Here is a 27,613-nt window from a genome sequence, read left to right on the forward strand (position 1 = left end):
TTCCCATGTCAGCACAGAATATTGACATCTTAAAGGTTGGATTTTAAAACTCCAACGTGAATTTTAATCTCTCCTTTTTAAATAAAACGATTTGCATAATAGAAAAATAATACTTGATAAAATAAATCGTAGAAAATAATATCACACAAAAATAATATCATAGAAAATGATGTTCTAATTAATTTATTTCCGAGAGGAAAACAAACAATTCACAGTTTGTTCTAGAAAATAGAAAAAATAGAAGTTCTTCACATATTAATAATGCATTACCTGGAGACTTGAAGACATTTTCGTAAATTCTGCTTAAAGCATCATAAAAATGAAAAACTATAACAAAATTCTATATTGAATAAGCTTTAAACAAGTTTAATACCTTAACAAATGCATGAAAATTATATTACAGAATTTCAGTAGTTTAATATCCCTATTCTTTTATATTTTAGAAGTCTGACAATTATTATCTTATCAAAAGTAATTTTACTTTACTACGTAATCTTTTAATGCTCATAATTAAAATGGGGCAGATTTAAATTCTAAAAATATGAGAGTAGAAAAGTAGCATCCAAGGAGTGTTGAATGATGGCTCATAGTAAAATATTTAGTACGTGTTTTATGCTTGAGTTATTTAATGGGTTTTTTTCCCTTCAAATTATTGGAATTTTAATAGCTCTTAAAAGTACAATCAAATTTGAAAGCAATGTGTTCAGAATTTAAATTTTGCAAAACATAGTGTTCAGGATAATAATTATCCAGGCAACCCATGCGCTTCACAAATATCCAGTATCACCGCCATTTTCGTATGCGCTTTTTTTTTTTTTTTTTTTTTTTTTTTTTTTTGGGTATTTCCGAGTTCCAATGACTTTTACAGAAAAATTACGATTATTTTTTGTCTTAAACTCGATTTTAAAATTGTTGCTTGTGGGATGACTTTTGCAAGAATACAGTGTTTTGCCGAAAAGTCGCTAAAGAAACAATGCTTAAAATCCTTTCTCAAAGGGTCTTTCTCAAAGGATTCGACTTTCTCCCTACGAAATTTCCACTACAACAAAAACAAAAACTGTTTGTATCTAGGTTTACTGATTATTTTTTGGAATAAATCTGTAGTTGAAACGTAAAATATGTAGCTATATGATATATACTTTTCTTGTACAGTAATTCATATTTTTCTTCCGTAAAATTCGCCACACTGAGCCAATGTGGTTTCGATAATACGTAAGTATCCAAAAGAATATTCAACAAATAACAGAATATTTATTTAATTTACTGAAAAACATGTTAATAAACATGTTAACAAGTCAATGGTTATTGTATGTAAAATCATGTGGGCTTAGATTAGGCTGGCAACTGCTATATAATAGTACTTCTACTTAAACATGCCAATTGCTGTCACAGAATATGGATTTTCTTTAATGTTGCATACAACTTTGAAAAATATCAAAGAAAATGTATGTAAAAAAAATAAATAAATAAAAAGTATAGATTCTTCGCTACAGCGTGGAGCCAATGATGTGATTCAGTTACAGTTACTGATAGGTCACTCAGGTGGTCTATATCAGGGTTTCTTAAACTTTTTTCAGTCGCGACCCCTTTTTATCACTGAGATTTTTTTGCGACCCCCAGAACCTCATAATATTTACAAAAATTTTGTGGGACCCCTATAAGTATTGCGCAAATCCGACATACGCGTGGGTGAAACTGTCACAAGGGAACAAACATTTCACAAAGGAAGGAGGTGGAAAAATGACTTTGTTTGTTTATATTAGCTATGCATAAGTCACGTGATCTCTGAGGTTATGGGAATGTATCTCATTATTGAGCTTAGATTTTCTGATTGTGATTTCACGTGTGCAATGGCAATTATTACGAGATTTTCTGATGATTGCAGAAGCGATAATTTCGCCTAGAAATGATAATCTTTCGTTGAAATTCGTTTCCAACTATCATTTCTCTAAATGACGGTTAATCCAACATTTCTTCATCCTTCTTACATTTAGATTAGAGGGATTAAATCGGATTACAAATGAAATAAAGATAAAAAATAGTACATATTCAGTAACTCAGTAAACGTAACTGAGTAGTTTAAAGCTGATTACGGTTACTTAATTTGCAATTTAAAGAATTAGGGAATGAATCAAACAGGCAAATTTTACTTAAACTCGAATTTTATTTGCTCTATTCATCTGAAGAGAATTTGCTTTGTAACCATTTTATCCACGATTGTCTTAGAAAATATTTTATCGTCTTCCCATTTATACAGGAGACTGATATCGTTAAGGCAGTATATAGCAGATCTGGATATAACAGAACAGGCAATCAAAATTAAATTCACTATTTTAGATTCTTTAACAAAATGCTGATGTTTACGCACTTTTTAAAGTTGATTGACTGATTAGTGTAGAATATATTACTTTTGCATTCAATTGTTTGAGTTATTAGGCAGTCAGATTATTCAGTTCATTTGATATTTGACTTTTAGTAGAAAGTTCTATAAAATCAATTCCGCAACTCTATTTAGTAAAATTTTAATTGAAACTTCCTAGTACTGTATTGAATATCAGTACAGTACAATAAACTGATGAATTAAATTTCAATTTATAAAGCTCAAGGAAAGAGATATTTTAAAGTACTTAATGAACACAAATTTAAAATAATTAAAAAAATGAAAAACAATTAATATTAATTTAAAATTAAACATCAGAATTAAATCCTACAGGTCTTTAATTAACTTTAATTACTCGTTGAATAGACTTTCACCAAGTTGAACTCGCATACATAAATTCTCATAACTTTTGAACTTCAAGATAACACTGAGAACAATTTTGTTAATTTGTTTAAAGTAGTAAATATATGTATTTAATACGTTAATAAAATTACCTCCAGTAAGTCCTGGTGATTCCACTCCACACATAATTTCTTTGTATCCTTTCCTAAAAGAAGGACTACGGAATGCGTAGATAATGGGATTACAAGCAGAATTTAGGTACCCACACCAGTATGCCTAAAATAAGAAGACTTTCATGTATACGAATATCTCTTTAAGTGTAGAAACGTTTTCACCATTCCGTCTTTTTCTTCCTCAGTTTTGTTTTTGGAATATCTCTTTACTGAATATTAATAATCTATCGATTAAATATCTGATTCAGGAGCTCTTTTTGGCCAAACAACTATAAAGCCCGATTACAGGCGAAATTTTAATCTAAATATTTATAAACTATGACTTGTTTTGGTAGCATAAACTAAGTCCAAACTCCTAACGCATTTGAAGAGAATTATCGCTTTTCTGAACAAAACTACAAAGTCTTACGAAGGTTTAACGCACCTTTTTATTTAAATTAGAACTGGAACATAAATGCACGACTCATCTTACAAGTCAGCCGACCATTTGTGGCGACGCAACTTAAAATTACAGCAAATTCAAATTTTAAAATAAGCCTAGTAGCCAACGGTTATGCAAATGATTTAACGCGAAGTTGGGCTCGAAAATGGCTCTTACAAGCGTAACAATTTCAATATCAGCTAATATCTATAATTCAAGCTGAAGAATGAAATCATAACTGAGGTAGTAATATGGCCTCGAGAGGCATAAACACGCTCTGTCTTACAATAGGAAAATCTCACGTTATATGTTCTCGAACTAATTCATATTCTGAGAGAGAAACGGAAAATAAGTAGCAGAGAAAATTTATAGTACAGAGGCTGTTCGCACACATTTAGACAATTTTTCTTTGCTGTAAAAAAAAAAAAAAAAAAATGTAATAAAAAAATTTGTAATAAAAAAATATGGAAGGTTTCAGATTTTAAATTACGTCCAAAGGGGAGTTTTTTTTAACGTTTTGTGTGTTACCTTTATTTAATCAATATCATGTTCTTTGCACTTAAACCATAAAATTCAGTTCAGTAGCAATGTCGCAAAATAATTTTAAAATGAGCCTATCTTTAGAATTTCCGATGCACAGTTCCGCGCGCTGGAGATAAAAAGTTTTTTTTTTTTTTCTTTTTTTTTTTTTCTTTTCCCGTAGAGTGCTGCCATTGCTCGGTTTGAAATTGTTGAGTTTGTTAACCAAAAATTTCTTTAAAATTTTACAAAATATGAAAGAGATAATAAAGCAAATTTCAAATTCCAAATTTGGGCTTCCAGATGTCCATATTCGTAGGAGGATTACGTCATTCAAAATTCAATGGCTCTAGGTACCGTATTTTTATCACAATGCGAGAAATAACATACATTTATGCAGATTTTTCATTATTTAATTTCTTCAAATATACTGTAGAAGTCTAACATTTGTTGGCAACAGTTTGAAAAGTGAAACAGGCATTTATAGTGATTCAACGCAAAATCGCAAAACGAAAACAATAGTCTTTCAGGGACAAAGCCCCTTTGGATTAAAAAAAACTTCTGTTGGATTTTTTTTTTAACTGCAACTATATTTTAGAGAGTATAAATTATCGTCTGCTACTTGAACAGTTAGCTTTCATCCAAACCGTCGCTTTCAAAGAAACAGTGGATGGAAGGCTATGTTTAGTTCTTTCCGAAAACCATTATTCGTATCTAATTGTTAAAAAACGTTGTAAAAGCCATAATTTTTCTATATCTAAAGCTACAATAGGTGATATTGCCAACAACAAAGAAAAAAAACGTCAAAATTTAGCTTCAAGTCGAAAAATTATTTCAAGGAGAAAGCGGAATTTTTCGAATGTTGCACAAGTAAGATCTTTAATGCTGAAAGAAAATCCGCCAAGTCAAAGGACAGTTATGAAACTCATTAAAATGCTCAGTGTCAACTGTAAACAAAATGATAATTGTGATTTGAATCTTAAAAAGACGAAAAAACACAATATGCATAGCCTTTCTTCACGACATATCGCCGAAAGCGGAATGCGTTGAAGAATTCTTCATGAAAAACATTTATCCGAGCAGAAATGAAAACCTTTTTTCACAATAGACGAATCTTGGGTGTACATAAATGACTGCAATAAAAAGATATCCATTTATTATCATCAAAGAGGAAAAAACCTTAAAACGTGACTCAAGCAATCTAAAGCAGATTTCTCTAAAGTATTTACGATTGTTGCTGGTTTTTCATATCACGGCAAATTAAAATAAAGAAAGTAGAGAAAAGTGTTAAGATCAACTACAAATATTATCAAAAACATATTTCATACCCAATTTTCAAATTTGAGCTGACTTCTCTTTACACACAGTGTGGTTAATCAGTAGAACGGCATCAAGACAAAGCAAGCAAAACTCGTCAAAAATCCACTGTTAATTTCTTGGGGAAAAGTAGAACAAGAAACGGGTATCAAAGTATCCCTTCACTCATATCCGTACTAAATCTTTTGATTTATCCACAATGTATATCTGCACTTTTGGACTTTTAAAAATCGGGTTACCCAGACGTTGACTTACGACCTCCTTAGATTTCTGAAAGCTGTTCTAGAGCAATGGGACAAAATACCTCTTCCGATACTACAAAATGCTTTACTGTCTTGAAAATTACGGTATATAAAGATAGTGACGAATAAGAGTTATCAAATGGAACATTTGAAATAAAATGTTAGCTAACATTTTTCTATAATTACAATGAAAATAGTCTAAAAAGTGTGCAAACAGCATCTGTAAAGATCTAAATCATAAAATAACTGGTGCAAATTAAGCTGAGACCTTATATTTTAAAAATTAACCAAGATACTGTTGCGTGCGTACGGGTTCGTTACGAAATGAATGCACAAGTCCGATGAAAAATGAACAAAAGTTTATTATTATCACAACAAAAATGCTTAAATCTTCTCAAATTATCATGCAGTATTGCAATATCTCACAGTAGTTATCTTTTAACTACTCAAATGTCCAATAGAACGTAATTCAAAACAGCTAAAGAAATTCAGAAAACAAAGAACAAAAATCAGCGTTATATTTACAAAATTTCTTCTTCCAACTTCAGTACTACAGTTTACCGTAAACCTTCATCGGATTGCCTTCCACCACACTTTAAATCATGTCATCCGACTAAACAAAAGTTAGCTTCATTTTATACCTATGTTTTCCGTGCTCTACAAGTTTGCTCCTCCAAACTAGCCCTTGATGAAGAACTAAATTATTTAAAAGCAATAGTATTGACAGGGGCTTTTCACCCAACATTATTAATCAAGCAGTTAAAAAATTCTCATCTCAACACACTAAAAGGCACACTCTTGTTTTAGGAGATTATAAAAATTCTGTTGTCATTCCTTTCTTTCCATCAATTAGCTATAAAGTTGCACATATTTTGCAGAAATTTAACTTTCGGGTTGTTTATTCTCCCATCAATAAAATTCCGAGTTCCATACTTAAGGACCCCATTCCGGATATGAATTCCTGGGGTATTTATAGGATTCCTTGCCAGTGTGGTTTAATTTACATTGGCCATACTAAGAGAGCCTTAAAATTTCGCGTCAAGGAACATGAGGCATATGTTAGAAAAAAGGAAACACGGAAGTCTTCTGTTGCGCAACATTGTTGGTCCGAAAATCACACTTTCAATTTTTCTGCTGCCAAAATTATTCAAAAAACATCTTCCATTGGAGAACTGGATTTTCTAGAGGAATTTCACATTCATAAAAATCTTTCTGTTCTAGTTAACGATCCTAATTCCAATCCAAATTTGCCTTCGGCCTTTAAAGAAATTATGTTTTAGTTCTAGTTTCACCAACAGACGGCGCCACTTGCTTATTCTTGTCCAGGCTTTCTTATCTAATCATTTTTTCCTATCTTGTTCATTTGCGGTTTTGCAGCTGAGGATGGTGGTTCGGTAAAACCATCCAAACTAACTGTGAAAATTTTGTAAATATAACGCTGATTTTTGTTGTTTGTCTTCTGAATTAGTATTTATTCGGCGTGTTATTGAGTCTTAATCAGCTAAAGAAAGCTAATCCGCGAATTCGCTACAATCAACAAGAGCAGTTTTCTAAACAACAACAAACTAAGCAACTACAACAAACTGAGATGTTTTCCTCCTTTTAATAAGATTTTAAAAATCACGCGCTAGAATTTTCCAGTACTTTCTCGAAATCAAAAAGAGATATTTATTTATTTAATGCACGCGCTCTTGTATTTTCAATTTTCCGGCTTAGCCTTTCTTTTAATATTCGTCACGCGCTGCCCTGCGCGAGAAATAAAACCATTTAATTTATAATTGAACTAACATTAGCTTTTTAAATACCAAATTCGTAACACTGCCTCCTTCCCAAGGACTGCACGAACCGGGCAGTACAATCCCTGGACAGAAAGCTAAACTTACAACTGTGGCATAAATGCAACTGAGGCATAAACATTACATTACAATATCAAACAACATGAACAATAAATGCAATAACTAACTTAAACAAATCAAATGCTATCAAATACTAAATACAGAACAAATACTAAATACAAATCAAATACTAAATGCAAATCAAATACTAAATACAAATCAAATCAAATACACATTTAAAAACATAAAGGACCATGGTCTGATACTATTTACAATTATTTACATTACGTACTATGGCCATAGTAATGAGCTAACCTGTCGTAATGAACGACTTTAGGTTTAGAGTTCGAAGACTTACGAATCCGAACCAAGACGTCATTCAGCCTGTTTAGGACTGTGTACGGGCCATCCTAAGGTGACTGTAATTTCGGACAAAGTCCTTTCCGTCGAGTCGGATTCCACAACCACACCTTGTCTCCTTCGTGGAATTGATGTTCAGTAGCTCTTGTGTCGTATCGGGTCTTCATCTTCTCCGTCGCTAAGTTGACTCGCTCTCGTGCAAAGTTGTGCATCACTTCAAACCGGGCCTGGAGATCTTGAATATATTCCTCAGACGATGAAGGAGCATCCGGAGGGCGGCAAACAATAGATCACAAGGCAGACGAAGGTCACGACCGAAGAGCATCTGTGATGGAGAATAGCCGGTAGTCTCGTGGACAGCACTACGGTAAGCCAGTAAAAACAGCGATAATTTCTTGTCCCAGTCCTGCTGGTTTCTGGAAACCACTAATGAGAGGTAATTAAGGATGGTTCGATTGAACCTCTCTACCATGCCGCCCGACTGGGGATGTAATGGCGTCGTTTGGGTCTTGTCAATGCCGAGTAGTTTGCATAGTTCTTTGATTACTACCGAGGTAAAATTCCTTCCCTGATCGGAATGTAACTGAAGAGGCACTCCGAACCTGGAAATCCAGTGCTGTATCATCACCTCAGCTACTGTAACAGCCTCTTGATCAGGAATAGGATACGCTTCAGGCCACTTGGTGAAGTAATCAACGACAACGAGTATGTATTTGTTGCCATCAGCAGTTCGTGGCAGAGGTCCCAAGATATCAAAGGCGATACGTTCAAAAGGCGTGCCTACGTTGTAACGTTGCAGTTTGCCTCGGCTGCGTCTCTTCGGTCCTTTCCGACCTGCACAGGCATCGCAAGATCGGCACCACTTGCACGTCATCCTTTGCATTATTCCAGTAAAAGCGCTCACGAACTCTCTGTAAGGTCTTCATTATTCCAAAGTGACCTCCCGTAGGGCTGTTATGTAGTTCTTTAAAGACATCAGGAATGCGGAATCTTGGAAGTATCAGCTGCCATCGGAACGTCTTCCCATCATCCGATTCGAATTTCCGGTATAAGACGCCGTTTCGAATGTGAAGTGAATCCCAGAGTGCCCAATATTGTTTGGTTGTAGGACTACAGATAGAAATGTCCTGCCAGGTAGGTTTTCTGTTTGATGACTCCATTAAATCAATTATGGGTTTAATGTCGCGGTCTTCCAGCTGGTCTTTCCTGACTTCATCATCACTCCACGGTTCTCGATCAGCCGATGTTGATGTTGTAATTTGTCTTGCGACCGGAGTCAGCAGCTCGTATTTCGCTTCCACCCTGGAACAATATCGGCAGTTTTCTTGGCAAGGTCTTCTAGACAGGGCGTCGGCGTTTCCGTGTGATGATCCCTTACGATGACAGATAGTAATGTCATATTCTTGGAGTCTCTGTATCCACCTGGCTATTTGACCCTCAGGATTCTTGAAATTTAAAAGCCAGGTTGAATGATGCATGATCGGTACGGAGCAGGAATTTTCTGCCGTATAGATAGTGATGGAACTGTTCTACAGCTTTGACTATGGCGAGCAACTCTTTCCTGGTGACACAATAATTCCTCTCCGGTTTAGACAGGCACTTGCTCCAGTACGCCACTACACGTTCTTGGCCGTCTATTTCTTGGGACAAAACAGCACCGACACTTTCATTGCTCGCGTCGGTGTCGAGAATAAATGGTCGGTCGTGCTGAGGATACGTCAGGATTGGAGCAGATGTTAAAGCCTTCTTTAAGTTGTTAAATGCATCGTCGCATTCTTTTGTCCACAAGAACTTTTGGTTGCTCTCTGTCAGCTTGTGAAGGGGTCTTGCGATGAAAGAAAAGTCCTTCACGAATCTCCTATAGTAGGTGCAAAGCCCTAGGAAGCTTCTCAGCTGATGGACATTTTCGGGACGTTTCCAGGATTTAACCGCTGATACCTTTTCAGGATCCGTGTGCACACCTTCTGCAGAGATGACACGTCCCAGGTAAGTCACTTCCTTTCGGAACAATTTGCATTTAGCAGGACTCAGCTTCAGATTGGCTTCTTTCAGTTTCTGAAGCACCTTCCTAATATTTTCTAAATGTTCTTCAAAACTCTTTCCGACGATGATGATGTCGTCTAGGTATATCAGGCAGGCTTCGTAGGAAAGGCCTTTTAAAACAGTCTCCATAAGACGTTCGAATGTTGCGGCGCATTACACAGTCCAAACGGCATTACCTTGAATTGCCAAAGCCCTTGTCCCGTAGTAAATGCCGTCTTTTCTCGGTCTTCAGGCTGTATTTCTACCTGCCAATACCCACTCTTTAAATCAAGTGTTGAGAACCACTTGCTTCCAGAAAGAGTGTCTAGAATGTCGTCAATTCTAGGAAGAGGGTAACTGTCTTTCTTCGTAACCTCATTCAACCGGCGATAGTCAACGCAAAATCTTGTTGAGCCGTCTTTCTTTCTGACTAGGACGATGGGAGATGCCCATGGACTTACTGAAGGCTCGATGACATCGCCTTCTTCCATATCTTTTAACAGTGTTCGCACCTCTTCCTGTTTAGCAAACGGTAGACGTCTTGGATGTTGCTTGATCGGGGGATGATCGCCGGTATCGATTCTATGTTGTGTCAAACTGGTTCGACCCACATCAGAAGACGAGCGGGAGAAAACAACTTGAAGATCTTTAATGACGCGATCGGCAGCATTCTTGTCTTCATCGTTTAATTGCGCATTCTGAAGTAACTCTGATGTAATATTTTCTGAAGACACGGATTCTTGGATGTTACTCTTTCTTTCAACGGTGGTTACTGGAGTACATGCTGCAACCACTTCACCTTTCTTAATAATTCTCACCTTCTCAGTTACATTGGCGACTCTCACCGGGATAACCTTTCTGGATAGGTCGACGAGTGTTGAGGCTACTAGTACTCCTTTTGGGCTATTACAGTTATTGGGATATTCTATGATGCCGTAGCGGAAATTTCTGTTTTCGGCTATGGATCCAGGAAGTAAAATTTCTGTTCTTGCCGGTATTGTGATATTGTCTTGTGCTATGATTTTATGGACAGATTTAACTTCTTCATCATTAACTTCAAATGTTATGACTCTATGTCCTCAGATCTAGAATGCAATTCATTATTTTTAAAGTCCAAGGAAAAATTGTATTTCCTTAGAAAGTCCAATCCGAGTATGCAAGAATCAGTGATCTCTGCTACATATGCCGTGTGATAGTAAGCGGCACTTCCAAACGTGATGTTAACATTTACTTTTCCGTCGATGTTGATCTTCTCACCGGACACAGTCTGGAGGGTAAAGCAGGGCGGCGTCCAGATAAGTTTGTTTCCCAGTTGTTGAGCCAAATCTTTTCGGATGATGGTAACGTTGGGTCCTGTATCTATCGTCATATTGCAGGGAACTCCATTAATATGTCCTATTATGAAAAGTCCATTAGTGCCGCCTCTCACTGCAGAAATCTGAAGCGCTTTAAACTGGGGCTTTTCATTATCTGGCAACCTCCGACCCGCGAGATGGCCACTAATTAGTTTCCCTGCTGTTTGTTAGGAGCGGTCTTAACATCCGTACCCTGGGGTATTCTGCAGTTTCGTCGTATGTGTCCTTCAGCACCGCAGTTCCAACATTTTAAGGTCGGTTTCTTTTCACTGATATTTCTTCTTAAGTCATTGAGTTGTCTGGTTATATCGTCTAGACGAACAGTAACTTGATCCCTTGGTTCCTGGACATGAGCAGCTCTGATTGGGTGGCGGTCTCTACGAGTGGCTTGCTGGGCTGCCTCAAATTTCATGGCGTACACTAAAGCGCTTTTCAGATCTTTAACATCCGCCATTCGCAGTGCTTTCTGTATTTCAGGGTCCCGGATGCCATCGATGAAATATTGCAGGGACAGGATTTCCCTTGTTTCTGTCGGGCAATCCGAAAAGGCGTGATGTGACAGCCTTTCAACATCCATGGCGAGCTCCTGAAGTGTTTCGGTGAGCTTCTGATGACGGGATTTTAATTGGAGCCTGCTGTAGTCTTTTAAATATTTCTCGCCGAAGCGCAGCTCCAAGGCGCCGGACAGAGCTTCGAAATCTAGCCTTTGATTTTCGGGAAGCGTCTGCAGGATATCCGCTGCGTCTGCTCTCAGAGAAGCGGCGAGATGACAGGCCTTAGCTTGGGAGTCCCATCCATTCGCATCCGCAACGATAGAAAACTGGGTCTTATACACTTGCCAGGATGTCTTCCCATCATATGTGGATAGCTTCAGAGATGGACGAGCAGGCATCGGTAAGAATTTAAAATCATCACTCTTGCTTCCTGCCGTCGCTACGAATTTTTTTAAAGTTTCCATTTCTTTGGCAACTGCAGAAACTCTCTCTTCAATTTGTTGTTGGGCGGCCGAAACTCTTCCTTCGATTCGTTGCTCCACAGCCGACACTCTATCTTCTATTTCATCTTTGACAGAAGAAACCTTTTCTTCAATTTGCCCGACTTTATTTTCGACAGCTCTTATTCTGTCTTCCATAGCCTCAAATTTACTTTCTATTACGCAGGTTATTTCTCTTTTCATTTCGTCTTGACCTGCTTCAATCTTTTCTTGTACAGCTTTTATATCTTCTTTAAAAGTTACTTGACCAGCTTCCAACGTTTCGTGAACGGCTTCCATTTCCTTTTTAACGGATTCCATTTCCTTTTTAACGGATTCTTCCATCTTTTCCTGACCAGATTTCATATCATCTTTCATTTCTTTTTGTCCCGCTTTCATTTCCTGCTGCCCCGTTTTCATTTCCTCTTTAAATGCAGCAAAGGCTGATATCAACTGTCTTAACTGCTCTTCCATCGCTCTTGTGATTGGCATTCAAATCCCACTTCTGACACCAAAAATTGTTGCGTGCGTACGGGTTCGTTACGAAATGAATGCACAAGTCCGATGAAAAATGAACAAAAATTTATTATTATCACAACAAAAATGCTTAAATCTTCTCAAATTATCATGCAGTATTACAATATCTCACAGTAGTTATCTTTTAACTACTCAAATGTCCAATAGAACGGAATTCAAAACAGCTAAAGAAAGCTAATCCGCGAATTCGCTACAATCAACAAGAGCAGTTTTCTAAACAACAACAAACTAAGCAACTACTACAAACTGAGAGGTTTTCCTCCTTTTATAAGATTTTTAAATCGCGTGCGAGAATTTTCTGGTACTTTCTCGAAATCAAAAAGAGATATTTATTTATTTAATGCACGCGCTCTTGTATTTTCAATTTTCCGGCTTAGCTTTCTTTTAATATTCGTCACGCGCTGCACTGCGCGAGAAATAAAACCATTTAATTTATAATTGAACTAACGTTAGCTTTTTAAATACCAAATTCGTAACAATACCAAGTGTAATAAAAGCACATATGGGTTGACACATTTAGGAGAGTTTACTCTTTATTTTTAAATATATGGAAAAAAATTCAATAATATACTTACTAGTGGATTTAGTATGGGTGGAATTTTACTCTTATCTTTAATAAGAGCTGCTGCATTCGAATAAAGGACAAAAGGTGTCCAACAGAGTAGAAAGCATGCGAGTACCAGAAAGAGTGTAGTGGCAACTTTCTTTTGTTGAGCCACCGAATTCTCGAGGTCTATATTAGAAGTCTTCCTGATTCTCTGCATGTGTATGTGGATTTCTCGAAATATTTTAGAGTAGCAAAAGGACATCACCACCAGTGGAACTATGTAATTGCTGGTTGTAATGAGTAGTGAATGCGACAGGGCCAGAAGACCTTTTGGAATGGACGGTCCACACTGGCTGGCACCCTGAAATATAAAACTGCGTTTAAAAAGGAAACCTTTCTGCATGCAAAACCTACACTGTGACAATCAGGTTAAAAAGAAAACATGGTTCAAATTTCAAAGATCTAAATAAATCTAAATAAATTTTTAAGTCGAGAAGCGACATAGAATGGGATTTATAATACATCGCATAAGTAATTAAGGACGTGAAATAATTGATAATTCTTTTTATTATTTTAAATAATTTGAGGAATATGACCCTTTCAGCTTACAGGTTTCACGTTTTATGAGTATTATCCTTAGCAGCAATGGACACAGGATACAAAAGAGATCATTAAATTTAAAAACCACACAGATTTATACTCTGCAGAACAACGTTATCAAAAGCAACATAAAAAAATCGATAAAAATGTATTACATATAAAAAATACACAATGAAATAAGCAATATCCCTTAATACAATTATTAATTATCCTAATAAATAAATTAGTCACTTCCCCTTGCCTTCTCTGGACAAACGTCCAGTATCCAAAAACATTAAATTTAAAAACTGCACAGAATTATCGGCCCTCATTTTTCCGAGTGACAACAGTGCTGATATCAGCAACAATGGCAACAGTGATATATCAACAACAATGGCTCTGCATGCCATTTGCACCTACGTACCAGTTTTCGTAGGCCTGGGTCTATCAACTTACGCGCAGCACGAACGAAAGACGCACACACACACACAGAGACAGGCTCTTCCTTTTATATATTATATACAGATTATATACTTTACCTATATTATTATGCACTTTACCATACCTAAGCATTCTATAGAATGAGAAATGCACTTTAGACAAAGTATGAAAAGCAGGTCATAATAAGACTGTAGAGACATTAGGTTTTTTGATACTGGAGACGAGAAAAATTATCAATGCCCTCGCCGGAACTCAAACCTGGACCTCTTCGAGTACGTGCCGAGTGTGCTACTGTTACACCACGAAGACATGCTGGAAGGAGGAAAAAAGTACATTATATACTCCCCTTTCCAAAGGGCAACTGGGGATGAGGGGACCCAGTCGCCAAATCCTGGTGGTGACAAATTATCATTCACTGTCTTTTTAGTTTAGGGGCCATTGTAGAGTTGTTAAGTTATTTTGAAGCAGAAGATGGGAAAAATATGTAATTCTCTCACTGGGACTCGAACCCTGGACCTCTTGAGTACGCGTCAAGAATGCTTGCAATTACACCACGAAGACATGCGGAAAGGAGGGAGAAAATACATTATATACTCCCCCCTTTTTAAAGGACGACGGGGGATAAGAGGACCGAATCGCCAAATCCTGATGGTGACGAATTACCGTCCACCACCTCTTTCTTCGGGTCCCACTGTAGAGTCATTATTATTATTATTATTATTATTTTATTATTATTATTTTTTTTTAAGCAGGATACTTGAAAAGTAAGCAATGCCCTTTCCAGGACTCGAACCTGGATCTCTCGAATACGCACCGAGTATGCTACCGTTGCACTACGAAGGCACGCTGGAAAGAGGGAGAAAATACCTTGTATTAGTTAAAAGATATTTATTCTTAAAAATACAAGTGTTACTAAATTTATAAATTATAGATGTTACTAAATACAAATTACAAAAAAAAAAAATGATAGAAAAGTGTCATTAAAATTTGTTCAAGAAAGAGAATTCATGCCTTTCTTATTAAAGAATACCAAATTTTCGTATAAATTTAGAAATTAAAATTAACCTATTTGTTGCAACATGGTAGGCTTGAATGACATTTTGAATTTCCTTTATTAATTTTTTCACGCAAAAACATTAGAGGAATCCCTGTTTTTCCAAAGCAGAGACAGGTCTGCAGCTAGGTTTCATCAAATACTTTTATTTTTAAGCAAATAAAATAACTGAGCAGCAAAAAACTCGTTATAAGAGGAAATACTCCGCCTAGTGAGTAAAATATGTCGGGGCAAGGGAAGGTTTATTTATCTTAACTTTATAAGAATTAAATCTCAATAGATTGTTTGTTAAAACTGTGTATAAAAAGTCGCAAATTCAAAGATTTTACAAGGGTCAATTAAAACTCTTATGCCAAAGCAAAAAATAAATATCATATTTGAAATCAGTATTGTGTATTCTGTAACAAACGCACCTAACGCATTTGCACGGAGAAAAAGTAAAAAGCTTTAAATCCAGAGCAGTGACCGTAACATAATTACAAGATTAATTCAAATGAAAACCACGATTTTTTATTTTAAGTCAAATTAAGAAATACATCAAAGTTAAACGCACACTGCGCAGAAAAAAAAAGGTCGGGCAGTTCTATATCTCCCGTTCTACTGGACCGATTGACGAAATTAAACTTGTGTTTTTCATGTCTCGAAAGCGAGACTTAGGATATGTATTAGATTTATATATAGCATTGTTCTAATATAGGTATTTTGACACATAATCGAACTCTTTCTGAAATGATATGCCATTTTTTTTCCATATTTCGATTCTACCGCTCAAATTACGCCAAACTGCCAAGTTTTGTAAGAATCGTACGAGTAGTTTTTAAAAATTAGCTCTCAAAATTTTAGCTCCTCAATGTTAATTGAGTTTGGTATATATTTATTAATATCTCTTTTTTTATTAAACTTATTGAATTTATTTGATTCTTTCCTTCACATTTCGAAATTTAGGTTCATTCCAAATAAAATTCGCCCATTTTTTATGATTTATTTTAAAGCTTGTATTTTTAAATAATTTTTCGAAACAATTTTGAATTATTATCTATAAAATTTTTACCATCATCTTAAAGTAGATGTATTTCTAAGAATACCTTCAAAAAATTACAATTTTTTATTCAAAATTTCCGAATACGGGAATTCATATATATGGCGCGTTTTGAAATTTGGCATATTTGCTGAAAGCGATAAAACATCAAATATGGCTTAGACACTTTGCTAACATTATTTGAAAGTAGGAACGCTGAACGCTGTGTCTTTTTTTCCGCTCATGCACATTGGAAGGTAAAGGAAAATGGGTTGCCCTATATTAAGAAGATCGCCAAATGAATTATTCTTTGGACAAACTGAAAAAATATGCCAAGATAAATTTATGAATTTCTCCTTATATTTCGCACCAAATTTTACAAAATTTAATATTTAGGCATCATTTTAATCGTAGAATCGAAATATGGAAAAAAGTATGTTATTTCAGAAAAAGTCCGATTTTTGTGTCAAAATACCTATGTTAGAACAATGCTATATATGAATCTAATATATCCTAAGTCGCGCTTTCGACACATGAAAAACGAAATTTGAATTTCGTTGAATTGTGAATTCCGAATTTTGAATTTGAAATTGAAATTTGAATTTCAATTGGCCCAGTAGAACGGGAAATATAGGACTGTCCCCTCCCCCCTCTTTTTTTTTTTTTTTTTTTTTTTTTTTTTTTTTTTTTTTTTTCCCGCAGTGTGTTTTTTTGTTGCTTTGGAAGTGCAAGGATACCGTACGAGAGGAATTCTTTTTTTGTTGCGATTGTAGCAACTTGTCTACGGCAGTTTTCGCTTCTTCATCAGCTAGAAACGCTTGTCTTTCATCGCATTTTTCAGCCACTAGAACACACGAAATTCATTGGAGGCGATTTTGCTTGAGGTATTTGGATTATATTAGGTATTATGAGGTATTTAGTTGATTGTCGCAATCATTAAACGAGCAGTATGCTGTCGAGCATTGTTTTGCTTAATAATATATAAGGTGGACATAATAAAACTATCTCGGAAAATGTGTACAGGCATACTTCTGACACTATATTTATCGTTGTTAATGAACAGGAGAACTGCTGTTTACAAAAAATGTTGGAGATGGTTACTGTTTACATCAATGCAGCATTATGCAACATTTATCAAACAGTGAGGCACGCGAAGCAGCTTTCTCTGAGAGATGGCAGTAGTAGCTTTTTCATTGTTCTTCTGTAACTCTTCCAGTATGTAGAATTTATTTGAGTGTACCTGACCCTTTAACTTGTCCGACAGCGGTAACAATGACAAGAAAAGAGATCAAGCCAGAAGATTTTACATCCCCTTCTGATTGTCCTTTCCTCACCGAACACCCTATGAACTCACGTCAAGGTTTAAAGTGTTAGGTATGCTATTGCTCTAGCTTTCTGAAAATACCGATAAATCATTCTTCTTCTGTGGGTTGAATCCACAAATGGATTAAACTCATTCTGGAGATACAGGAGAGCATTAACAGTTTGATGAAAGAATTGTGCTGTTATACGGAATCCAGACACAGCGCACCAAAGAATGTACAACTTACTATCGACCCTAAGACTATGAAACGGCTGTTGAATGCACTGATGAGGATTTGTTGATGCATAATGTTGCAAGTTCTGTGAGTTCATATACCCGGACAGGTTGAACTAGGCCTTATCCGAAAAAATTAAAAAGCAGAAGATCCAAAAGTTCTGAATGCACTTCACTCAAAAACAGCTAATAGAACTGAACACATTCAAATTTATCTTCAGGCACAGCAGAAAATTTATAAGGAAAAGATGGAGATCTTTTTAATAACATTCTAGCACGACGGTCTCTTACTCCTACTGGCAAAGGTAACCAGCATTGAAAATTTTGTCAGACATTTTTGCAGGCTGTCATTCGCTCGAATCCTTTTTGTATAGTCGGTGTTTTTATTCGCTACACAGCCCATTTCGTACAATTTCACTGTTCATTACACTTTCATTGCCCACACATCTCACTCAGATTATTGGTTGCAATCGCGTGTCTACACATGCTAATCTCACACCCAGTTACATATCTCCCAGTTTCTAATTACCGCTTTAATGTTTAGAATATGTTTTCACTAAATTCCGAAAACAATTTTGGGAGCCAATTTTATTTTGGCTACCCCGTGCCAGAAAAATCTGTCCTTTGCTCTTTGCAAGTCTGCATAAGAAGTATTGATCACTGTTACTACCATTTCCATACAATACTCCGAAATGACCCCATTCGCATCTCAAAAGTGAACAAATTGACTTTTCTTGCTGATGGAATGAGCTTCTGTGCAGAAGTTATGTCTCTAAGCTTCCTACATCATTTATACACTTGCTGAAGTGGACATACGAATCTCCATACAGCGCTATCATCCTGCAAGAGTTCCCATTTCTTTAATACCGTCATTACTTGAAACGCTCATAACAGATTAATACTCTAGTAGAGTCGACAATTAGGCGGATATTTTTTCGCTGACGCTTCTTCCATCTTCAATGATGCAGCATCATAATGCTACATGTTGGTTAATTTTTGATCCAGAAGGATAATTCCTGCTGTCGACTGATTAATCAATCGAACAACCTTTCGGAATTTAATTGCACATTCTGTAGAGAAGTAATGTCGCTAAGTTTTAATTTGAATCACCTATGTAGACTGACATCTAGTTCGTTATTAATTTATTAGCATCTATTATTTGGTAATATTGATTAAAATAATCAAAAGAATTTTTTTTGGAATTTCGTACGGTTATTATTACAGATGATTGGAATTTAATTTTTTTAGTGATTTGAAAAAAGTTCAACTATACCACAGGAAGAACAAAATTTACTAACTTTTTTATACACATTGCGGTTCCATCCAATGAGAGGTCCCGTAGCACAAAGGGCGGCCCACAACCAAGAGGCAAAGATCATTAGTCTTATTCGCCTCGGCGTCATAGCCCTGTGAAAGAAAAAAAGACAGTGTTTAATGATTTTATGATCTAAAATTATCTTAAATTTACAAGTCTTAGTGACTTACAAATCTTCTTTCCAACACTGATCGGTACAAAAAACAGCGAGTTCCGAAAAGGAGCGACTAGATTCAAGTGACCATAATGCTTAACCCAAAGCTAACATCAACATCCTCTTTCTATTTCTTGCAGCTCCAAGCACTGTTTCGGCATTTCTGGAGAAGCTGGAGGAAAGAATTTTTATCAAAGCTAAGCAAGGAATTAAGTGTTATAAACACCAAAGCGAATTCAAGCCTGTGATATGGTACTTTAAAAATGAGAAGCTTTTTCCATTACGATGAAATTTTCGGAAACATAAAACTTATTATTCTTGAGATTTTAATATCTTTCCCAGGGTAATAAAATCCGAGTGGTTGGCTTATGCACTTGCAGTGATGAAATGAAACGACCAATCTTTTACTATTTAATTCATAAGGACTGTAATAAAATATTTTATTTAATCTATTATTTCCATTAAACAATATGGTAAATTATTTTTCTCATTTTAGTACATTATCATATTCATTTTAAATAAAAGCTTATTGTCTAAAAAATTTTTTTAATTGTATCTTATTTTCTGTTTTTAGTCTCAATTACGTGTTATCAATGAAGAAATTTTTAGTTATTATTAAAACACAAGCAATAATTTATAAGAAAATTATGAAATAAAAAAATAACTGAACGCCATTCAGAGAACGAAGAAGACGCTTTGAATGTTCAGTTTTGGAAATTAGATGTAATAACAATGTTACAACGAACATTTTACTTGAAACTAAATGAAAATATCTGTTGTGTACATACACCACATGGCATCCTTGTACGGTCTATTAAATTATACACATTTTTTGCTGCATTTCGTTTAAACTTGGGGCGGAGTATTTGCATTCCGACGAAAGAATATTTGTATTTAAACTTTTGCATGCAATAACCATGTTTGCTGCTCTGTACCTGTGCGCACTCGTTATAGCGCGAGTATAAAGACTTGAACTTTTCGCCGAAGAGACTTACTTGTCAGATACTTTGGTATCTGATATATTCATTGTCCCCTAGGGGACAATGAATCTCTGAAGAGAAAACGGAGTAAAGGAAAAGGAGAGAAGTACCAGAAGGAGCAAGACCAAAGGGGACAATGAATCTATGCGTCCAGAATTTTAGAGTCCAGAATTCTATGCGTCATGTCCCCTAGGGTTTGAATTCACGAAACAGCAACGTTGCTCTTCGCAATATTTCGGTATAATATCGAGTCTGTCTAACGAGAGACTCACTTACACTTTTACTTCACTGGTCCTGCTTGTTCGCGGCCGAAATGTTACGTCGGCTTTATCATCATGCATTTATATTTTATCTTTTAATTTTAAGTAAAGTTAATTTTACGGTTTACTCAAGTCTTCGGCTTTCCTTTTAATGAACCTTCTATATTTTTCATTCAGTTAATTCAGTTCTTACTTTACGGCACGACAAAAATACATAAAAACTCAAAACACCTTCATTAAAAATTATAAAATATAGAAAAACATAAAACACCAGATGCAATTAAAGCAATTAAAAAAAACAATTTTTACAATTAAAGTTATAGCTTTTACGACAAAACAAGCAATTCGGTCAACGGGCAATAAGGCAGATTTTTCGGTACACAAAACTGAAAGTTTACATTTGGTCGTATTCGGCAAAAAGACACCGAAGGAGCAGAAATTGACTTAATTCACTCTTCTACTAAAGTTTCAAATATAAACAAATGGCGGCTACGTTGGGCTTAGTGACATTTAAACAACTTTGAAAATTAAATTGTTGATAATTATACAGCTATTTCATGCAGATTAACTAAAGCTATAGAAGCCTTATCTGTAACATAAAAACAACACAATTCAATTGCTTTTAAAACAAAAAATGAACAATTTATCAACATATAAGAATAAAAAAAAACTGAGCTCAACGAGCTAGGTAACAGAGTGAGTATATACATATATTTATATACTTCTGGTGCGACCGATTGCAACCAAAAAGGGAGATATACAACTGTATATTATAGTAGTCCCGTACACAAAATTTCAACGTTCTGAGATTATTCGTTTTTGAGTTATGCGAGATATATACATACGTACGTAAGTATAGATGTCGCAAAAAAAAAAAAAAAAAAAAAAAAACTTCTGAATCCATCTTATTACAATCCATTTTGGGAAAAAGAGTTTTTTATTATGTCCATACGTACAGATGTCACGTAAAAACATCGCTCAAATGGATTCAAGAGCGGTCGAAATGGGTATTTTCGTTGAAATATGATACCCGAAATTTTTCGCGATTTCAGTACTTCCTTTACTTCGCACAAGAAGTGAAAACGAATATCGTCAATTCGTGAGCCGTGATGGCAACCTTCATCATTAAGCGTGCTAAACTCGAAAAGAATTTTTTCGAAATAAATGTCTTTTTCCACTTCTGCCTCAGACTGCAGTATATTTTTTTAAAAGTATAGAAAATTATTCAATTAATATTTTTATTATTCTTGTTTCAAATAAAGGCGAAAAGTTTGTCTTTACAAAATTTCGAAATTTTATATCCGACACATTTCAGATGCTGAAATTTTCTCTCTAAAAAATCGAGCGATTTTTAAAAATTCGGCAAAAAATTCAGAAATTAAGTTAAAATTTTCATACAAGTTTTTTTTTGAAATCATTTTTTTCGCTGTATTCGATGGTAAAAACAGTAAATTTCTGATATTATTAGTTTGTTTGTTAAACAAAGTTATGTGCGAAAAATCCTTTAAACATTAAATGAAAAAAAATCTAAGTAGAATTTTAAAAAAATCACTTCACCACAATGCATTTTTATCAACAAACAGTGTGCATACTGTGTAAGTCTCAACTCGATATCTTATCAGGAAATAGATTAAAAATCGAAGACAAAATTCCACTCACAGTGAACTAAATAAAAGCTTATAAAAATGAGTCTCTTAGGAATAAAATGGCTGCTAATTTTATAATTGAAACGGAACCATATATCGCCAACTTATATAATTTAACCAACCAACATTCCCAATCAGTTTATTCTATCAAAAATATATGTACAATTGGTTATTTTTATTAAATATACATTAGGCTGCAATTATGGTTTCTTTTAAATCATCTGAGGTACAAAAATTAAGAGTTTTTAAAATTCAAACAAATTAGCGGTTAATTAAGGGATTAGATTTGTTTAGTTAAACGCAGATGAATTTATTATTAAAAGGGTATATATAGGACCTATAAATATAAGTGATCTAAAACAAAAGTGCAAAATAGGTGGGAAAAAAATAGTTTTCCGTTTTGAAAATTTCAGATTATAGACTATTAAAAATGGTTGGGACTAAAAAAAAAAATTAAAATAAAATAAAATAAATTAAAACACTTTTAAATAAGAAAATAATGCAAATATGTTTAAACAAATCTTGATGTGTACAACACATAACTCCCTTGCACGAATATTATATTATACGCATGTTTTCCTGCATTTAATTTAAACTTATTGATTTGTTCACTTGGCTATTTCCGATTGGCTATTAGACCCTTTGACAAGTATACTCACATTATGAATCCATACTAATACAGGAGAAATTTTAGAAATAGATACTAGTTTTCCATATTGTAAAAAAGTTGCTGATTGCTTTCCTGTAACTTCCTATTTAGTAGAACATGGATTTAGTGTAGTTATAGGCCTCATCACGAAAAACATAAATCGAATGTTAGGACTTATAGAGACTTACGAATGTTACTCACAAACATAAAGCCGAACATAGATAATTTCATATCATCATGGCAGGTTCACTCATATCATTAGGGAGAAAATATGTTTTTGTGCTTTAAAACAAAAGTTATAACTTTGTAGAGACATTAGGATATTTTTTGAAGCAGGAATACTGAAAAATGATCAACGTCTTCACCGGAAACAGAACCACGGACCTCTGGAATACGCGCCCAGCGTGCTGACCACTACACTATGGAGGCATGCCAAGAAGGCGGGAGAAATACCTTATATACTACTCCTTTTAAAGAGCGACTGGGGATTAAGCGACTCATTTGCCAAATCCTGGTGGCGAAGAATGATCATTCACGACCTTTTAGTTAGGGCGCCACTGTAGAGACATTAGGTTAATTGGAAGCAGGAGAGATAAAAAATCCCTCGCCGGGAACGGGCCTCTGGAATACGCGCCCAGCGTACTGACCACTGCACTAAGAAGGGCTGCTAAGAAGGTGGGAGAAATACCTTATAAGTTCAATAAATACTACTTTAAGTATCAAAATATTTTATTTATACGTCACCATACGTCATCAAGACACCAAAGTTAAGTTTACCATTTTTCTATTTCACACTTATATAGAGTCACTTAGGCGTTGATGGCCAGTTTTTTGTTTTAAGAAAGGGTTCACGTGCATTGTAAGTTTGGGGACCGCTGCTCTAGATCCACTGTATCCCATTTTATTCTGCAATGTAGAAGTTTAATTCGGTTTCACATTCATTCAGCAACGAATATAGGAAATTTTTTGCTGCACAGCGGCAATCCCAGTTTAGAAATAAGTTTTGTAAAAGTGTTCCCGATGTATTGAGAATTGTTTTCTTATCTCACTTTTTTTTTTTTTTTTTTTTTTTTTTTTTTTGGTATATAAACAATGGATTAAAAAAAAAGAAGAAACGAAAACGTAATGGCGCAGTCGAAAATAATGTCCGACCTCCCCTAAAGGCTTATCTTTAAACAGATAACTCTTTCTTTGTTTTTCGTGTTCTCTGTATCGGTTCATGTTCATATAATCTTGTAATTTAAGATACATCATAAAGCTCAATAACATTTCGTGGATGCTAGAGAATTTTTTACATCTCAAATGATGCCACTTTTTTGTTTTCGAAGATAAGTGTTATCTAAATGTGACGATTCTGCGCTTTATGTTTTGATTTCTTCGTCGAATTTGAACTTTCGTTTATTGTTTTACGCAAGTTGATTGCGGATGATGTTACTAAATCTTTTAACTTTATAGTTAATTTAAGAATTTACAATTTAAAGCCTTACGTTTTAATTGCTTTAAGATAAATAGTGTTTTGCATCAATAAGATCTGTTAGGCATTGAACAAATAGTGATTTGTTAATTAAGAAATTTTTTAGACTTGAAAAACAGTTCACTTTAATTTCTTTATAAGAAATACTTCTTTCTGAAGGAATTAATTCTAAAATTTGCATGTGTTATAATTAAATGAATAAATGATATATTAATAATCGCTAATATTAGATCAGTGTTTTTATATGGAATTTCTCGGAATTCGCTAATTACTATGCACAGAATTACTACTGAAATATTGAAGAAATCATCGCTTGTGCCCAAGGGGTGAGTTTCGAAAATACTGCTTGATGTGCACAAAAGATAAGAGATGGCATGGTATGTTTTGCAAAAGAGATGTAGAGCAATTTTTTTCTCAATATCATTAAAATGATGAAACCTAGATTTCTCGTGATTAGACAAAATAACAATCCCTGCAATGGCACCGTTAAAGTTACGAAAAAGAAAGGCTGGCATTTCTACCTAGAAATTTCCTTTTGAGATAAATCTTATCTTAAGATAAAATTTCCAGTTCTGGAAAAGGCACTAATGACATATATAAAATTCTGAAATGTGATGATGACACCGAAACTAGAATGTTTGTGTGTACCTGAGTTTTCTTTTTAATGAATTTTGTTAAAGAATACATGACGTCAACACCCAGTAAAGTACGCTTTTCGTCCATAACGTCACTTCCATTATATCAGGAATATGTTAAAGATTTACTTTTATACGAAAGTATATGAAGTTCTTTTTAATTTATTATTTATTTATTTTTACTGTTTCATTTTTCTAAATATTTTAGCAGCAAATTCGTAGTCGAACTGATTATACCACTCTTTTCTAAGGAGAAATTCGAATCTCTGGAGCGAGTTACCATCGAAAAATTGCATTCTTATACATAACAACTAAAATGTACGACAGTCGCGCTTGGCAGGATTTGCATGCCGGACGCTTTGTTGCTCGTTCGAAATATGTTCCGGCCTTCCCGTCATCCAGTGCACGAAACGTTTCCTCTTTCTTTTTCATTGTGGAAATTAACCAACCCATTCGGGTCGCAACTGGTGTAACGCTTGCAGGAAATTTCAGTTCATACTTTCTTGTTCGACATTCTGTTTATCTTGCCTTTACAACATACACATACCGCTCCGGAAACTAGAACGTAGTAAAGCGTGCGTTGCGTAAATTGCGTCCCTGATGATTTTCGCTTCACAGATCATTGAAGGAAAGTTATCGGTGTCTTTGCAAATCAACACTCATATCCAAAACGTTAAAATCAAATAATTTATCTTTCTTGAAAATTTTCTTCAAAGCAGGCTTTCAGAAAGAAACGTTTTCCTGAAAAGCTGAACAGTTAAGTGGATTTCAGACGGAGAATGTTAGTGTTAGAAAGCGAGATAAATATTTAAATTCTTAACATTTTTACAAATTGTGCGAAGCAGAGTTGAGTTAGTTGACACGAAAACTAATTACCGCCATTTACTGGAGCCCAAGTCGATCTATAAACCTTAAAAATCGAACATGAATTTATACGCTCATTAAAAAACACAAGACTTAAGCACCAGCCCACCAGCGGCCGAGCGGTAAAATCGCTGAGCACTGGTAGTTCTTTCAGGTTCGAATCATGACGAAAGAGTTCTGGCTGCACGGGCGTTTTCCCCGTATGTAATGTATATACCAGGCAGTTTTCCTTAGAAAGTCTTCCACGTGAATATTCTTCCCCTTAAACAGATAGCCCTCGAATGATTTTCCGTAATTAAATAAACCAAACGAAACCAACCAATCAAACCTTAAGCACAAGACCTTTTTGTATGACTTTGTATGATGCAAGACGTAAATACAAGACTTTTTGTATGATTTTACATATGAACACCTAGATTATGTAAGTAAATGTTATTCTTATTATAACTATCAATGCAATTTCGTGAAAACAAATTGTTAGGCTAAAAGATAGTGTATTTTTATAAAAAAAAATCTTATTTTATGAAACAAACTGAATATAATATTATAAGGTATTTCTCCCGCCTTCCTAGCATGCCTTCGGGGTGTAGTGGTCTGCACGCTGGGCGCGTATTCCAGAAGTCCATGGTTCGATTTCCGGCGAAGGCGGTGGTTATTTTTCAAGACTCCTGCTTCCAAAAAATAACTTAATGTCTCTACAATATTATCATATATAAAAAATAAATAAATAAATAAACTTTATTTTAGAAATCAAACAAAAAAATGCGCTTTAGATAAGAAACGAAAAATACATTTTATTTGAAATTTCATCATATTTAATCTTCCTCTGACGTTGAAACCCCATTCTCAGTAAATAGGCCGTAACTCGGTTGCTATCGCTCGCTGCTTGCGTGAGTATGGTAATGTCGGATGCGTGTTTTTCACATTCGACTTATACATCCGATGTTTTAAAATTTCGAAAACTAGACAGTAAAAGTAAGCCTCGATTTTTAAAACAGGATCATTTAAGCTCCGGTGCATAGTACAGTAGTTATATTTAAATTGGTAGTACAACAAATGCGATATATTAACGTTAAGATCAAAAATGCTTCTCACCAACTCAAATGAGTTTAGTTATTGAAAGCTCTAGCTACATCACCTAAAAACTGTGTTTCTTCTCTTAATTTATTGTAGGCTAGATTTTGCCAAAATAAAAATGGTTCATTTTTGCAGATACTATCCTCAACAGTTTTGTTATTTTTGCATTAAATGAATTTCATAATTTTCATTATTATTTTCACTTAAAGCATTAATGAAGTAACATAAATTTCTAATTATAAAATGAATAAAATTGTTAAATTTTTAAAATCCAATTATCATTTTTGAAGTAAATTATTAAATATCTCATACATAAAATTTGAAAAATATTACATAATGAAAACTAAATTTTCTGTAGTTTAAACTATTTCTGTAGTTTAAACTTTAAGTATTTTCATGAGTAAACTTATAAAATATATGAAAATTAAGAAAAACCCATAATATTGGTGCTTAAGTATATTTTGTGTCGGCAGATAATTTTTGCTGAGTCGCGAAACGTTTTGTAGTAATATTCTATTTATTACATAATTATAATTTGTTATTATCTGTAACTTATTCTAATTATTATAAATTATAACTAATATCAATTTATAATTTGGCTTTATTTATAATTAAAAATCATAATTACATAGTTTTTATTATTATTTCATTATCATATTAATAGTAACCTCCTTTCTTTCCGAGCATTTTATGTGTATGGGTAGTAGTAAATCACAACTATATACATATAGTTATGATAATGCATATAGTTGTGATAGTGTCGATGCGTAACACATGCACATATGTGTTACGCATCGACACTATACAGGAAACCACAGAATGAGCAGCTGTTCCGTCTGAAAGACTTTCATCTTTTTCTGCTCATTTAGCTGTTTTTATTTAATTTTTTTTTTCTTTGGATACAAAA

The 27,613-nt window shown here is 34.6% G+C and overlaps 1 protein-coding gene across 7 annotated transcripts in view; it reads right to left on the reverse strand.

Annotated features, from left to right (window-relative positions):
• LOC118200191 (trace amine-associated receptor 1-like) overlaps window positions 1-27,613 on the reverse strand; it is a 138,064-nt gene that overhangs the window by 14,904 nt on the left and 95,547 nt on the right. For all 7 annotated transcript variants that reach the window (XM_085822573.1, XM_085822575.1, XM_085822576.1 and 4 more), the window contains 3 exons: window positions 18,951-19,059; window positions 13,052-13,384; window positions 2,875-2,998 (listed from right to left, as the gene is read on the reverse strand). In XM_085822573.1, the coding sequence (XP_085678699.1) occupies window positions 2,875-2,998; window positions 13,052-13,384; window positions 18,951-19,059 (566 nt within the window). The remainder of the gene's footprint in view (window positions 1-2,874; window positions 2,999-13,051; window positions 13,385-18,950; window positions 19,060-27,613) is intronic.

This window comes from Stegodyphus dumicola, chromosome 8 (assembly GCF_044657685.1).
Source record: "Stegodyphus dumicola isolate Sdum_Otavi_A_Nest chromosome 8, ASM4465768v1".
In the NCBI taxonomy this organism is placed as follows: domain Eukaryota; kingdom Metazoa; phylum Arthropoda; class Arachnida; order Araneae; family Eresidae; genus Stegodyphus; species Stegodyphus dumicola.